Source organism: Lissotriton helveticus, chromosome 3_1 (genome assembly GCF_964261635.1).
Source record: "Lissotriton helveticus chromosome 3_1, aLisHel1.1, whole genome shotgun sequence".
Classification (NCBI taxonomy): Eukaryota; Metazoa; Chordata; class Amphibia; order Caudata; family Salamandridae; genus Lissotriton; species Lissotriton helveticus.
The window spans coordinates 756026440-756042049 of NC_136061.1; the positions used below are offsets into that span (position 1 = coordinate 756026440).

Consider the following 15610-nt stretch of genomic DNA (forward strand, 5'->3'; position numbering starts at 1 on the left):
TAGTCCAATCAACTCAGGACTAGAGCCTGCACTAGCGTCCTCCTGGTTTCATCTGGTAAAAGGGGGAAGATTTTACGCAGCATGCCAATTACATGGAAGCAGGCTCTCACCACCTGGTTGCCATGCTGTTTGAGAGTCAGTTCTTGGTCTAGTCGGACTCCCAAATTCTTGACTAATTGTTTGGGCTTAGGAACTGGTCCGAGATCTTGTGGCCACCAGTCTGGAGTCCAGAGTAGTTTTGCCTCCCCAAACAGCATGACTTCTGTCTTTCCAACGTTGCACTGCAAGTAGTTGGAAGACATCCAGTGTGCCACTGCTTCCATGCCCTGGGAGAAGGAATTCCTAACCTCGGGAGTAAAGGTCTTAAAAGGAAAGAGGAGTTGCGTATCATCCACGTAGGATATTGGAACGAATCCATACGTTCTCATGATGTTAGCCAGGGGTGCCACATATATGTTAAAGAGCGTGGGGCTCAAGCATGAGCCCTGTGGCACCCCTTTGGAGATTTCAACTTTCTCTGACCGATACGCACCCATTGTTACTTGCTGGGTGCGGTTTGTTAGGAAACTCCTCAACCATGCCAGGGCTTTGTGCTTCAGGCCGATGTTAACTAGCCTGGCAGTCAGGATGGAATGAGATACGTGTCAAATGCCGCAGACACATCCAATAGTACCAGGATAACGGAGTGGCCACCATCCTGGTACATATGTAGATCGTCTGCGACTGACATCAGGGCGGTCTCGGTGCTGTGTCTAGGCCTGAAGCCCGATTGTGAGTGGTCCAACACTCCTGCGGATTCGATGTATTGAGACAAATGTTTGTTAACGTATTTTTCAATAACTTTGCCTAAGAAGGGGAGCAGAGATATAGGCCTGACGTTGGCTAGCTCATTCCTGAGAATTGCGGTGTTTTTCCTAAGAGGCTTAACCAGTGCCTTTTTCCATCCTTGCGGAACCCGTCCTGTGCTTAACGAGAGGTTTATCAGCCTCTGGATAACAGGTCCCAGCTCCGTTGCCAGAGTGGGCATAACCCGTGCAGGAATGATGTCCGTCGGGCAACCACTTTTTATCTGGGAAATGAGTGCTAATACTTCCTCAGTCGAGATAGGGGGAAATACAGAGAGGGAATGTATGGCTAGGGGTTGTATTTCCATAAAAATAGGGTTATTATCATTCCTATTGGTTTGATTCAAATGTATGATTTTGTCATAAATTGCATCAATTTTTTGAGTGAAGAACTGAGAAGTGTTGTCGCATAATTGCTGTGAAGCCACTTCCTGGCTTTCGCAAGCTATAGGTTTTGTAAAAGTTTGTAAGATCTGATATAGTGCTTTGGGGTTGTTACCAGCCACCAATAATTGTGATGCAATGTGGTTTTTCCGCGCCAGACGAATAGCTTTATGGTATGTTGTCAAGGAATTTTTGTACAATTGTTTGTCCCTGATTTGGCGGGTAGCCCTCCATTTCTTTTCTAGTTTTCTTGTGGATTGTTTGAGCGATCTGAGTTGTTCTGAAAACCAGATTTCCTGTTTATGTGCAGGTCTTGGTTTAAAAGTTTTTAGTGGAATGATCCCATCTATGGTTTTAAGTAGCGTCTCTTCGTATTTATTTAAGGCATTTTCAATGCTATCACTGGTGCTTGGTATCGGCGCTACAAAATTTTTATTGAAATCTTGCTGGGTCAATTTATGCCAAGGTCTTCTTTTGCTTGATAGGGCCGTATGCCCCATGTCCTGCAAAATAGGAGGGGGGGTATAAAATTCAATAATGAAGTGGTCTGTCCATTCAACTTGATAAGGGGGTGTACACTCGACCTGTAGGGAGTTGGTTAGAACTAAGTCTAGCGTGTGTCCTGCCTCATGAGTGGGCCCGGTGTTAATCTGCCTTAAACCCAGTGAGTTGAGGTCTGCCATAAAAGTCTGTACCTCGGTGCTTTTGTCTGACTCACTGTGGACGTTAAAATCACCTAGTAGTAGGAAATCAGAATTGTCATGTATATGGGGTACCAGTGCTTCCATCAATACTACAGATATATTGGAGCATGGACCAGGGGGGCAGTATATTAATGCTCCCTTTCTACTCCTTTTAGATGAGATATGAATTTTAAAAATCATAAGTTCTAATTCGGGGGTGCATATCTCATCCAGCACAGTGACATTAATTTCCTGTTTGTGACAATCGCTATTCCACCTCCAATTTTCGTGGGACGATCCAGCCTAACAATTTTATAGCCCATAGGGATTCCCAAAGTAATGGCAGGAACCCAATGAGGTTTGAGCCATGTTTCCGTCAGGAAGCATAGGTCTGGTTCCTCAGAGGAAATCAGATCCCATACTTCTACGGCGTGTTTTGGTAGTGATCTAATGTTACATAACAGATTTTTAAATCTCAGTGGCGTATTGGTAGCCTTTTTAATCATAGGGGTTGAGTTGTAAGGCAGTATGCCATTATTGAGTGCGCCGCGTTTAGGGAGGGAATCAGAGGGGTATCTGGGCTCTGTGAGTGCTTCAAATTGGGTTTTACAATGGCGACATGAAAATGGGCCCTCTAAACTGTCCTCCACCCTGTTAGGACATTCCATGGGTTGGTGGTGTAAGATATTTAATAATACCTGTGTTGAATATGTTAGACGTGCGTCTGAGTGTAGCGCCATAGCCTCCGGCCCCTGGCCTCATCCTGCCGCGGACGGGCGAAGACGGGCAGGTCTTTGGCTTGTCTTCGGCGCTGGCTAAGACGCTCCACTGAGCACTACCGCTGCGCGCTAGGGCCGATGAGGGCTAAATAGCCCTGTGCAGTGGAGAGCTGGAGCGCTAACTGCTCGCCTTCCTGGGCGTGTCTTGCTCTTTAGTACACCAACAAAAAATAGCAGTGAGTCCAAACAATACGTCAAAAAACCTTTAACATGTATCTGGATAGCTAGACAAAACAGGAAGTGAACAAAAAGTCTACCCTGTGGAAATATCATCCAAGTGTGTGAGTTCCCATCAGTCAACTCATGAGACCGCCCTTCATCATTTGGGACCGTCACGTATTGGAAAGACAAGTCTCCACAATAGATTGGCAGATATATTGAGCCTAATCTATTTCTCCAGTCTCAGAGAGAGAGCGTATCTTATTGGATGACTAAATAGCAGTGCCGGAAAATAGTGAAAGTGTATCAATGAGTGATAAAGAAAGATAAAGAATTAAGATTGGGTAGAGACAGGGGAAAACAAATTTATTCAGTACCTCTGCAATCCCAAAATCTAAAAACCAGTGCAACAGTAGTATAATGTTATAACTACTGGTATCTTGACATGTTTCTGCAGTCTACCGGAGCCAGGTGGTCTCCTGCTGCTTCATCAGGACCGTTATATGCTACTGCTAAAATATATAAGAATAATATCACCTTAGACGTGATCTGATACCATCTTCCTGACTTGTTGGCAGGAAGGCAAAGCCCCACCTCACCTGGCTTCAGCTCAGGTACATGGAGCACCGCTCTCTCCGTCGGTACCCCTAGCGTCCCTCTGGGCTGTCTTTGGGGAGGTGTCTTGCTCTTACCTGCCCCGCCCTCCGCTCAACGGTATAGGCTACCGAGTCGGACCGGGGCGGGCAGGCTTGAGGATTGGGCAAAGACAGCTGGTGATGCCGTGGGAGCCCCTCTGAGCTCCGTCAGGCGCTGGTGTTTCAGTAATTACAAAGAGCGATATACACACAGTTAGCTCTATGCGCATTCAAAATTTGTACATCAATTTTAAACACGAACAATCAGGGTAAGTGCTGGGATTTTAAAATTCTAAGATCAATTTAAAAAATGCGATGGATGCGGGGTCGGGATCAGTGCTGGGACAATTAAAATTATTCAATCAATTTCAATTCCAATCAGTTCGCTAGAGCACTCTGCATAATCAAGTGGTAACATAAAAGACATCACGATTCATCATACATGTAAATGTGAAGTTTACAATACGTTTTCTGTTATTTCTCTGCTTTCGTCTGTTTCAACTCAAACAATTGGGTTATTCAATGCTTATTGGTACGTTTATATCTTTCATACCCACAACCCCACTCTTGTCAAAAGTAAAACATCGACATAGTAGTGTCACTACCCATTTCACCCTTGTGGCTAGGGGGCAGCGGGCTGGAAAGAGGCGCTGAATGCTTGCGCTGGCCCACAGGAAAAATTTGAAGAGAGCTTTATCCCTTATAAGGGAAGACTATCAGGATATATATGGAGGAAGATTCACTCAGAGCTCTTAGGGAGATTTAGATATATCAAAAGAAATCACATAAATGCACAATGAACCTCCAATCCCCTGTACACTTTGAGGGACTTTCTGGAAGATACGGAGGCAACAGCGAAATTTCCCTCCCACCCTGATGCTAGCCGGTCCTGATGCAGGGAGATAACATAAGCAGAAAGTAGTCCCTTGTCCCATGGACCTGAACTGGCTGCTGCCTCGGGCTGCCTGCATTAGAGCCTCCTATTTTACTCTTTGGCAGATCTGATGTATTTGATGATGCAGGAGAGAGGCTATGATGTGCAACTTCTTCGCCTCCACATTACACCTGTCCTTTGCCTGCAATCCTGGCTTGTTGTATAAGCCTGACTTCAGTGCAGGAGGGAAAGCAATAGCACATGTGATTCAGCTTGGCTGTCTTCTAGGCTTGCACACTTCACAGAAGCTTAATGCACAGATCAAGTCACCCTTGATTCAGATAACCCTTGCAATGCTCTCACAACTGGGTAAAGGTGGAGAATGTCAGTCACTTAGTTTATGTCTCACATACTTTCTAAGTGTTAAGCGAAGACAATAACTGTTTCTCACGCACCAGCAGAATGGGACGTTTTAATCTCAATAGCATACCAGTGTGACCTTTGAAATATTGGAGCCATGGGCATTTTCCCACTTTGCTTATGCCTTAACACGTCCAATGTACTGAGTTATGAGGGTGAGTGTGGGAGTGAGAGTGAGAACAAGTGAGTTAGAATGAGTCATTAAGGGGGAGCGGGAGAGCGATGTGAAAGAGTATATGTTGATGTGTTGCTGTGAGTGAGAGTAGGAGCGGGTGAGAGTATGAAATAGAGTGAGTGTGTGTGTGTGAGAGAGATGAGTGAGAATCAATGAGTGAATGAGGGTGAGCATGTGTGATTTTGTTTGTGACTGTTCATGAATGAGAGTGATGGAAATTAGTGAGAATTTGTGAAAGTAAGATGAGTGTATGTGCGAATGTGTCTGAGTGACAGCAAGTATGAGGGTGTGTATCTGAGAATGAGTGAAAGTGACAATGCGTGAGAAGGATTGAGCGAGAAAGGGAGACATTGAGAGTGAGTGAGAAGTGTATAAAGCAGTGATAGTATGTGAGATTGTGAGAGTAAATTAGCATAAGTGAGGTGAGTTAGACAGGTGCAGTGTTGTTATGTAGTTCCTATATTACCCATACATGACCTGCGCGTTTGGATAACATAAACTGTGGGTTTGGAGGCAGACTGTCTCTGAGCAACCCCACAAGAATGTTAGCCTATTTGCATTAGCTAGCTCACAGTGCCACTAGTATCTCCTCTTATCGGGGAGAGAACAGTTTCTGCCAACCTTAGAACATGACAACCCTGATCCCTCAGGATCATGGAAACAATGTACAACTTTTCGCTCAGTCACTCGTGCTCACTTATGCGGTCTCAGAGAGTTACACAGAAGAAAACAGTTGGGCATGCTACAATAAGAATTTATTGCACAGTTGTTCTTCTAGTGAAAAATAGTTGTGCAGCGATAATCGTTAGACAGTACTAGATATATATTAGTAGCAGGACCGTGAATATAAAAGGATAGTACAGTTCTACCATCTTGCAATAAGCATGAATAAATACATGAATATGAAATGCATGATAAAAGTGCGTGTACTCCTACGATGCTACGATGTATCTAAGTGTACCTAGCTTGTGAGTAGGTGGGAAGGCAAGAATCCCTCTAAGATTTAGTAGAGCCCCATTACCTGAAGTGAGAGAGCGTGGGGTCCTGTCCTGGTCTCGAGTTGGACACCCTGCAAGGGATGTGTTAGACCACTGTCAGCTAGCTGGAGCGTCTGCATGCAGGAGCCTCGGCATCTCTGGTCAGTGTGTTGGTCTGGAAGTCTCAGTTTCCTCTGTCAACCCTAGCAAGATGTGCTGTATTTATACAAAAAGTATCTAGGGTTTCTTTGTCCCTTGTCTCATGTATCAGCCATTGTTGGATTTGAGGATGGCGTGTGGGATGAACCTTGTATGTAGATATAGTGGGGTTAGGAATCCAGGCAGGGTTAGCCCCTGCCTGGATTCCAAGAACTCTCATGAATATTCATTCATACAGTATGAGTCCATTGATGAAGTTATAGGATGCTATTGTTCAGGAAAAACCTCCTTCTGCACCCAGGACTAGAACTAGGTAAAGGTTCAATCCTAAAGGCTCGTTACTGTGTAGTATAAGGGAGATAATGTAGGTGAAGGTATATGATATTACCCGGGCCTATATTAGGGTACCTATATGAAGTGTGAAAGGGTGACAGTGAGTGTGTGAGTGAGAGAGGGTGAGAATCAGTGAATGAGAATGAGACAAAGTGTGAAATAGAGTAAGTGTGTGAGTATGTCAGTATATTTGAGTGAGTGAGTGTAGGTACCTCGTAGATTTAAAGAGTGAGAGAGTGTCGATATGAGTGAGCTGGAATAAGTGACTGTGATTGTGCGCAAGTGTGCCTTATGCTTTCATGTTTGCCACTGGCCATGGCATACTCAGGGCAATTATTGGCCTATGGAGGTACCCAAGTCCATGCCCTGGCACTAGCCTGTTTGAGGTAATTCTGGTAAGGGAATTGACCCATGTCACAATGCAGGCCTGGCATACTGGAATTTATTCTTGTAATATGAGGCCACACATGCCAAACGTCTGTTACCAGCATATTGTATGTAATTCTTGTCATAAAGGGTTTACCTTTTACTAAATCTGGCACTGGCACACTAGAGATAATTTTTACCATATAAGGAAACCTATAGCAACGTTTGGAAAAAATAGGCCAACTACAGGGAAGGGTTAGGCTTCATTGGCATGCCATTAAAGTACTGGGATATTTAATTAGTGCCTTTTCTGAGACTATGGTAGTTTAGCACATTCTCTTGAAACTGTGCTTTAAAATCCACCATTTGAAGCCATTCAAAACAAATGGCTCAGGGGAGATCCCTTCAAGCTATCTGTAAACAATTTGGGCTCACTTGCTTCGCTCACCCACTGGAAATCAGAGCGTTTATTACACCCCACCACTTGCAAAGATCATTATCTAACATATTTACTAAACAATGGCTGTTTAAAAGAACACAGAAATTGACATGCCATTGGTTTATGCCTCCATTTGGTACCTTTTTCAGATGTAGACAAATTACAATGTAGATATTAATCAGCAGGAGGTATATTTCAGTTAATGATCACATACTATGCCAGCATTTGTTTAAATTGAGTATTATTTGTGCCCATTAGGCAAACTGTGGCAATGTCCATGAACATCACAGATTGTGTTTGGCTGGGATCTGTTTGCTGCTTAATCATTTGCCCGCCCACTCAAGCAGACCTCTCCTTGCCCAGTATGCCAAGCCAGGCAAAGATCAAAAACAAAAGGTCCTTCACCTTGCAATGCCTCTTGTTTGGCTTCCACCATGGCATTACACATATATCTTCACACCCAGCTTATTAAAGGGAAGATTGTGTTTGTGGTACCTCTGTTTCAAAACATCACTCTCTGCCTTGTGCAAGGATGGTGTGGTGGTTCTTATTCTCTGATTCCTCTCCCCAGGCTTGTGTAAGGGCGTGAAATTGTGAGATTATGATCCTTAAAAAATATATCAATACACTCTCTGGATTGTTTGCAGATATTCTGGTGTATGATAAATCCTCCATGTCTGTTTTTTTAAGGCTGGGAGGATTTTGTGTCCTCCTGTTTTGCCAAATGATGGGAAAGTGTTTCCCCCCTTCCTGGCCTTTCTTGTAGGACCTTGTGAATTCCTCTGCCTTACTGGTACATGTGTTTGCCACCTTGCTTTGATCAAGGACATGGGTGGATTTTGTATCCCTGCACCTTGCCCCAAAGTGAGTGTGATGCATTACCTTCCACTTTGCCCAAGGGTGAGGCAAATTGTCAGTGGTCCTAACCTTCCCTACCTTGCCCATGAGAATGGTGGGGAATGTCCCAAATGAGGGTAATGGTCAGAGCCGCATCCACCACATTTATTGATGGCAGAGGTGGGGTTATTTGTTGTTTCTTTCCCACTATTTTTTTTAAGGGTGGGCAGATGAGCTGTCAGCTGTCATTGTCCATTTGGGTTGCCTAAGGACAAGGGCAGCTGCCTAAGGACAGGGGCAGCTGTGTCACTTCATGGAACAATTGCCATAAGCATTGTAGTTCAGCAAAATATGAATCTCTTTTGGTGGATGCATACAATGAGAGAGGTTTAAAAATAGTTTACTAACTCTTAGCAACCTTTTAATTGTGGTCCAAATTGAAGTGATGAACACTGCACAGTTTTGTTTTTACCAGGTACAATACCCCTGCCCTTGGGTAAGCAGGAGGTGCCTGGTAAACAAATTCACCCTGGCTCTTGGCCAAGGCTAAGTCCTGCTCTGGGGCACAGCCAGGAAGCAAACATACCCCTGCAGATTTTTTTAATGAGGTAGAATATCTCCTCACTCTTCTACAATCTTAGCAGAACTTACAACCTCCCAGCTTTGCTTACACCAAGAGGGGGCACAAAAGGCCCTGTGCTTTTTGGCAAGGTGAGAGAAGTTGGAAATGCATCCCATGCTTGTGCAGATTGAGAGGCTAAATAAATCCTCTCTGAAGATGGATGGCTGTGAAATCCCCCTTGCTTATGGGCATAAAGGGCTTGACAAAATGCCCCCATCCTTGGCAAGAGTGAATATCCCAGCTCCTCCCATGGGCAAGGCAGCAGGCGTACCAATGTCCTCCACCCATAGGCCGGGCAAGGTAGATAAAAAAGCCCAAACAATACTGTTAGCCAAGGTGGGAGACTACTGTAATCTTTCTAACATATGATCAACCTAGTGGCTAACAATTTATAACCCCTACCATGGGGTGGAGGAATACTACTAAGTCTTCTGGAGGACAATGATCTCATTAAAAGATTAGTCTATTGTGGATTTGGAATGTGCTTGCAAACAAGAAATACCAATTCACTCGCAACACTTTGAGGCAACAAGTTAAACTTGACTGGAGGTAAATAATGCATATGACATACAAGACCTCAAAAGGCAGGAAATAAGACAGTAAGGTAGGTAGGTAATCTCGATTTACCTACTCTTAAATACCGAATCATACCGATTCGGTATTTAAGAGTAGGTAAATTGGAAGTAGGCAGATGTAGGTAATTTTTCTTTTTCAATTACCGAATCTGTAAGATTCGGTATTTACCGATTCGGTAAATACCGAATCGGTATTTGCCATTGATTCCTATGGGCCTTGAAGCCCATAGGAATCAATGGCAAATACCGATTCGGTAATTAACGAATCGGTAAATACCGAATCCTGCTAGGGGGAACGGGGTGTCACTTTGACACCCTGTAGCACCCCAATGTCAGGCTTGTGTGCCATGTGACACACAGACATGCCCTTAGGTCTGTGTGTCACATGGCACAGGTGTACATGCACAGATGTGCATGTACACCTGAATTCGTTATTTACCATGCAATAGTTTTACATGGTAAATAACGAATTCTTAGGGGCCTGTGGCACTGTTTAAAGCGCCACCTACATCTGCATTTACAGATTCGGTATTTTTACCGAGTCTGTATTTACCAATTCGGTAATTTTACCGATTCGGTAAATACAGATTCGGTAAAAATACCGAATCTGTAAATACATGCCCCCTACATTGGAAAAGGCTGTTACTGACCGGTAAATGCCTACATACACCGGGCCCTAAATGTGGTATGTTAACTTCCACCCTACCCTCTTTGATGAGAAAGGTGGCAATAATATTTCAAGAAAAAAATGAGTGAATATGTTATTTAGTGTGTGAGACTCCATGATTCAGTCTTTAGTTTGGGGAAGTGAGAAAGGAATGTAATTTGATTTATTATATGTTTATTATGAATACATATTGAAATTTACTCACACCAGGTGATGTAGAGGAAATTATATCTAGATTTCTTCTTTTCTGTGATGAAGATGTTTCATTCTATGTTCTTCATTAATCCTCATTGAGATTTATTAATCTCAAGAGTATGACTGTAGTTTGTGCATCATTTATGTCTCTTCTCATGTTAATCTATGAATTTGTAAGGATTACTAATATATTTTCCCAATTTTTTAAATGATATAATGTGCGAGTGTAGGTGTGAAATTGTGTGGCTATAAAAAAAAGAACGTTAGATTGGGAGTTAATGCACTTAATTGCTCTAATGCCTAGATCGTGAGATTTTGTGCTTTAGGTATTCCTCACTTCTCCCCACCTATAACTAAACCCAGTCTAAAGTGTTTTCCAGGAAAATCAGTGCTATTTTCTGCAATTCTTAGCAGTCTCACTGGAGTACCTGAAATTCATGATTAGTCCCAAAGTGTATTCCCTTCATAAACGTGATCCACAATATCTTCGTTTCATCTGACATTATACATTTCTGTTTGAAGTTTATTTGTGTAAAGGGTCCTGTTAGACCTGGTGTCCTTGGCATGGTTCCCCCCCTAACCGGTTGCCTTCAGCCCTCCTGTTTTGCTGACTTTAGTTTTGCTGGCCTTAGAACTCTGCACACTTTACCACTGCTAAACAGGGCTAAAGGACTTGTACTTTCTCCGTAAAACATGGTAAGAATGACGTGTACACAATTGGCATATTTAATTTACTTGTCAGTGCCTAATAATGTGGCAGTACCTGTGCCCAGGGACTGTAAATTGAATGCTACTAGTGGGACTTCAGCACTGATTCTGCTGCCTACTTAAGTAGCACTTTAAACATGTCTCAGACATGTCATTTAAACCTGTGTGTGCACTTTTAAATTGCCATTTCGACCTGGAAAAATAAACCTTTTGCCAGGCCCAAATCTTCCTTTATAATACATATTAGTCCTCCCTAGGGTAGGCCCTGGACAGCCCAGAGGGCAGGGTAATGTGTATGTATAACATAAGACATGTACGTTTAAGCTCTGCATGTCCTGGTAATGAAATCATGTTTGATGTCTTTGAAATTCTAATGAAAAATACTTACATGATGAAGTCAGATTTTAAATTACAATTTTATAAATTTAGCTTTCAGAACGTTGGCATTTTCCTGCCTTAGCTATTTGCTGCTTGCAGTCTGTGTATGGGTCACATGTCTGGATGTAGTTGACAGTTGGGCTTTTTGTATTATTCCTTGAGAGCTTAGCTGGGCCTGGATGGGCCATCACTCGCAGCATGGAGGGAGGAACTGAGCCCTACCCCACTTACACTTGAAGGGGCTTTATCCTGACTCCATACAAAGGGCTGCATACCCCCTGTGGGAGACAGGAAGGCAGGGCACCCATGCACTTCAAAGGCTTGCTTCTAGAAGCTTCTCCCCAATTCAAAGGCACAACTTGGTATAAATACTGGACCTCAGTCACCAACTCTTGAGTACAATTCTAGACCTGTGGATACTCTGGTAGAAGGACTGCTGTGCTGATGATAGGACTGCCACTCTGCAGGACTGCTGCTCTGGAAGACTGCTGCCCTGATGTGCTGACATGATGCCCGCTGCCCTCTTGCCTGGTGAGAAGGACTGAACCTGCATCTGTTGAACCCAGGACTCCAGAGTGATTTCAAGAGTTTGTAGGCTGGCCTCCTGACTTGCACCTCGGGGACAGAAGGCTCCAACAAAATAGAACCCCACACTAAGACTTTGCCATATGTTAGCCAATCCTGCCAAGTGATGCCACCCAGTCCTTCACCCTTGGAAGTGGGCCTTAGGTGCTCTGCGAGGCTTTGTGGATCCAGCAGAAGCTATGCTTCTCCTCTGCTGTACAAAACGGGGTGGTGATGGACAGAGCATCTGAACCAATCAAACACTCACACCCAGTCAAAAGATCTGGGTTTGATCCATCACCGTTCTTTTGCCCACTCTGCCACCCCAGTTCAGACATGGCTATATGCAAATCAGTCTGACCCTGTGCCTCATGGGAACAGTCCAGCCCGAACTGCCAAGCCATGCCTTCCCTGGACCGGAAACAAGCTTCCGAGGACCGGTTTCTGGCATTACAGCCGTCTTCAGCCCGGCTTGCTTGAATCCAGTGGCAAAGTGAGCAAGGGACTCACATCTGAGCATACCCTGCCACACTTATGGCGGCCAAAGTAGTACAAAAGGGGGTGGTGATGGACGGAGCATCTGAACCAATCAAACACTCACACCCAGTCAAAAGATCTGGGTTTGATCCATCACCGTTCTTTAGCCCACTCTGCCACCCCAGTTCAGACATGGCTATATGCAAATCAGTCTGACCCTGTGCCTCATGGGAACAGTCCAGCCCGAACTGCCAAGCCATGCCTTCCCTGGACCGGAAACAAGCTTCCGAGGACCGGTTTCTGGCATTACAGCCGTCTTCTGGCCGTCTTGCTTGAATCCAGTGGCAAAGTGAGCAAGGGACTCACGACTGAGCATACCCTGCCACACTTATGGCGGCCAAAGCGGTACAAAAGGGGGTGGTGATGGACGGAGCATCTGAACCAATCAAAAACTCACACCCAGTCAAAAGATCTGGGTTTGATCCATCACCGTTCTTTAGCCCACTCTGCCGCCCCAGTTCAGACATGGCTATATGCAAATCAGTCTGACCCTGTGCCTCATGGGAACAGTCCAGCCCGAACTGCCTAGCCATGCCTTCCCTGGACCGGAAACAAGCTTCCGAGGACCGGTTTCTGGCATTACAGCCGTCTTCAGCCCGGCTTGCTTGAATCCAGTGGCAAAGTGAGCAATGGACTCACGTCTGAGCATACCCTGCCACACTTATGGCGGCCAAAGCGGTACAAAAGGGGCCAAAGCGGTACGGCGCAACCCTGAGCAGAACCAACGCATTGCCGCTGTTGTGACGATTAGTCCAGTTGCAAAGATCAGCCGCAACCTCTTTAGAACCGCCACTCTGCAAAGCAACCTTGGCATAGGCCCTCGCATCCCTCACTGATAGGGATGCGAGTACTCCTCATAGCAGCCTCGCAGTATCACGGAACCAACGGACTCCTCATAGCAGCCTCGCAGTATCACGGAACCAACCGACTGTACAACGCACCCTCAATCCCTGACTTTGCATCGCAAGCCCTTGTCCACAGGATCCTTGTCAACAAAACAGGACCTTGCATTGCGGCCTTGCTGCATCTCGGAACCATTGCAATGCTTTGGCTGCGCGATGCACCTTCGACACGAAACCTTGCAACACTCCTCAACCAGGATTCAAGGTACTTTGTTAAGCTCCGTGCTATTTCATCTTGGGCCTGAACTTGTAACTTTGTCCCAGTCTGGTGCAACTAGATATCCACAGTTGGAGCGTTGTGTTTTCACAATTTTTTTTAAAACTTGCATATCTCCAGTTCTGCTGATTGGGGTTTTGTCGTTTCACTCTTGTTTTATTTATTAAAAATAACCCTGTTTTTCTAACTCGATATGGATTACTTTTTGTGTAGTCTTTTCACTTTACGACGATTTGCAGTTGTGCACAAATACTTTACACATTGCCTATGAGTTAAGCCTGACTGCTATGTGCAAAGCGTTTGCTAAATTAAAGTGCACAGAGTGAAAAAGAAAGAGTGATCTATTATACTGGCACCTCAATGGAGTATTGTAAAATGGTTGTAATTGTAAATAGTGTAAATAGTATTTGGTGGATAATCATATTGTTAGACCATTCAAGTTCAAGTGAAAGCTCTCCACATTTTCTGTTTATGATAATGATATCAATTCCTTGTGAAGCCTCAACTTAATGTACAGAATAGAATTTATAAGAGTAGGCTTTTTAAATGATGTAGCTTGCTCGCAGTGGCAAAAAATGCATTAGTTTGACGCTCATAATCAGGGAATTTTCTTCTTTTTCTTCTTCTTTTTATTGTTATTATTATTATTATTCGCAGTAGTAGTTAGACAGATAAGCATCTCCCACTGGAGGCCTGAATGTTCCTAGTGGTGAATATTCCACTTTCTGAAGATATCCCATCTGACAAGATAATGACTGGTACAGAAGTGCTAGAGGTACTGTACAGCACCCTTTACAACATAGGGCCCTAGGAGACAATCATTCTTGCACAAATAGATAAGATTGACTAGATATGATTCTTTAATGTCCTGCTCCTTTTTCTATAGCTATCGCGAAGGCATTAAGAAAACCCAAGTAATTCAAGAGTTGGATGAAGAGGAAGAAAATATAAAGGAAACACAAAGTGAACCTGAAAAGGTTGAAAAGGAGGAGGAGGCAAAAGGCAGGTAAGAATGTATGATGCCAAATGGTATATTAGATGAAGATATTTTATGTCTCTGTGTCCTAGAACAACATGGACTAGCGCTTTAAATATAAAACTCTCAGTGAAAAAACAATCCAGATAGGTGGCACAGCAAATTAACATCCTTTCAACCAAGCAAACACAATTGTGTAGCATAGAACCCATCCTCTTAGGTGGATTGGTGCCTCATCAAGACATGAAACTCTGTATAAATGCAACTGAAATACAATACAGTACAGTACACTAAGTAGTATCCTTAGTGGGCATGCTCCTTCCACAGCGCCGTCTGGTACCTGTTACTGCTGTCCCCATCTGCTGCTGTTGACACCACTTACCTGGAGGTCAGAAGTTTGAGGCCCTCTTCCACCCACAGGCTCATGCCTGTCCCTCATCTCTAGTGGTCACTGCTCTGTTGCCTGACTGCCCTCCTGTCCCTCTCTTTGCTGTTTCTGTCTCTCTCTCTCTCCGCTTTAAATTCTATTTTTTCTTCTTTTTCTGCCTTTGTTCTTTCTCTTGGTGGCTTTGTGATTTTCCTTCTTATTTGCTGTTTTTTCTGCCAACTCCTTCATTGCCACTGCAATCCCCAAGCCCCTCCAGTGTCCTTTTCCCGCTCCCGCGTTTCCTGCCTCCCAGCTGTCCAACCCCTCTGCAGCACTACTTAGTGGAGGCCGCACCCAAGGCAAGCCCTTCTGCACCCATCGGCGCCAGAACCGTGCCCAGTGCCAGGGATCCTGCCTCCCAGATACGACGCCAGGACCCTCCTCGCCCTCAACCCGGGACGACATGCCACCTAACTTCACCGGAGAAGACCCTAGCCCTAGGACCATTCACCTGCCGGAACTGCAACCGCACCTTCAGCCATGCCTCCACGCCAGCCCCCTTGCTCCCCAGCCAACCAACAGCACACTCGTCCACCTCACCTACATCCTCCTCAAAGTGCGATCCCTCCACAATAACGCAGCGTAAATTTTAGACCTCCTCAACGCCACCGCTCCTGAAATCGACTTTTTCATGAAAACCTGGACCAATCCCTGCTCCGGATTGGACATCACCATCGCCATCCCCCACGGCTACAAGATCACCCACAAGGATGGCCGACTGCCCGGGAGGAGGCATCGATATCATCCACAAAAGCATGCTCCGAGTAACCACGCACT

At 44.7% G+C, this 15610-nt stretch overlaps 1 protein-coding gene across 1 annotated transcript in view; it reads left to right on the forward strand.

The window, feature by feature from the left end:
- The window catches only part of IRAG1 (inositol 1,4,5-triphosphate receptor associated 1), a 589242-nt gene that overhangs the window by 570051 nt on the left and 3581 nt on the right, over window positions 1-15610 (forward strand). The window contains exon 19 of the mRNA XM_078680946.1: window positions 14317-14436. Coding sequence (XP_078537072.1) covers window positions 14317-14436 — 120 coding nt within the window. The remainder of the gene's footprint in view (window positions 1-14316; window positions 14437-15610) is intronic.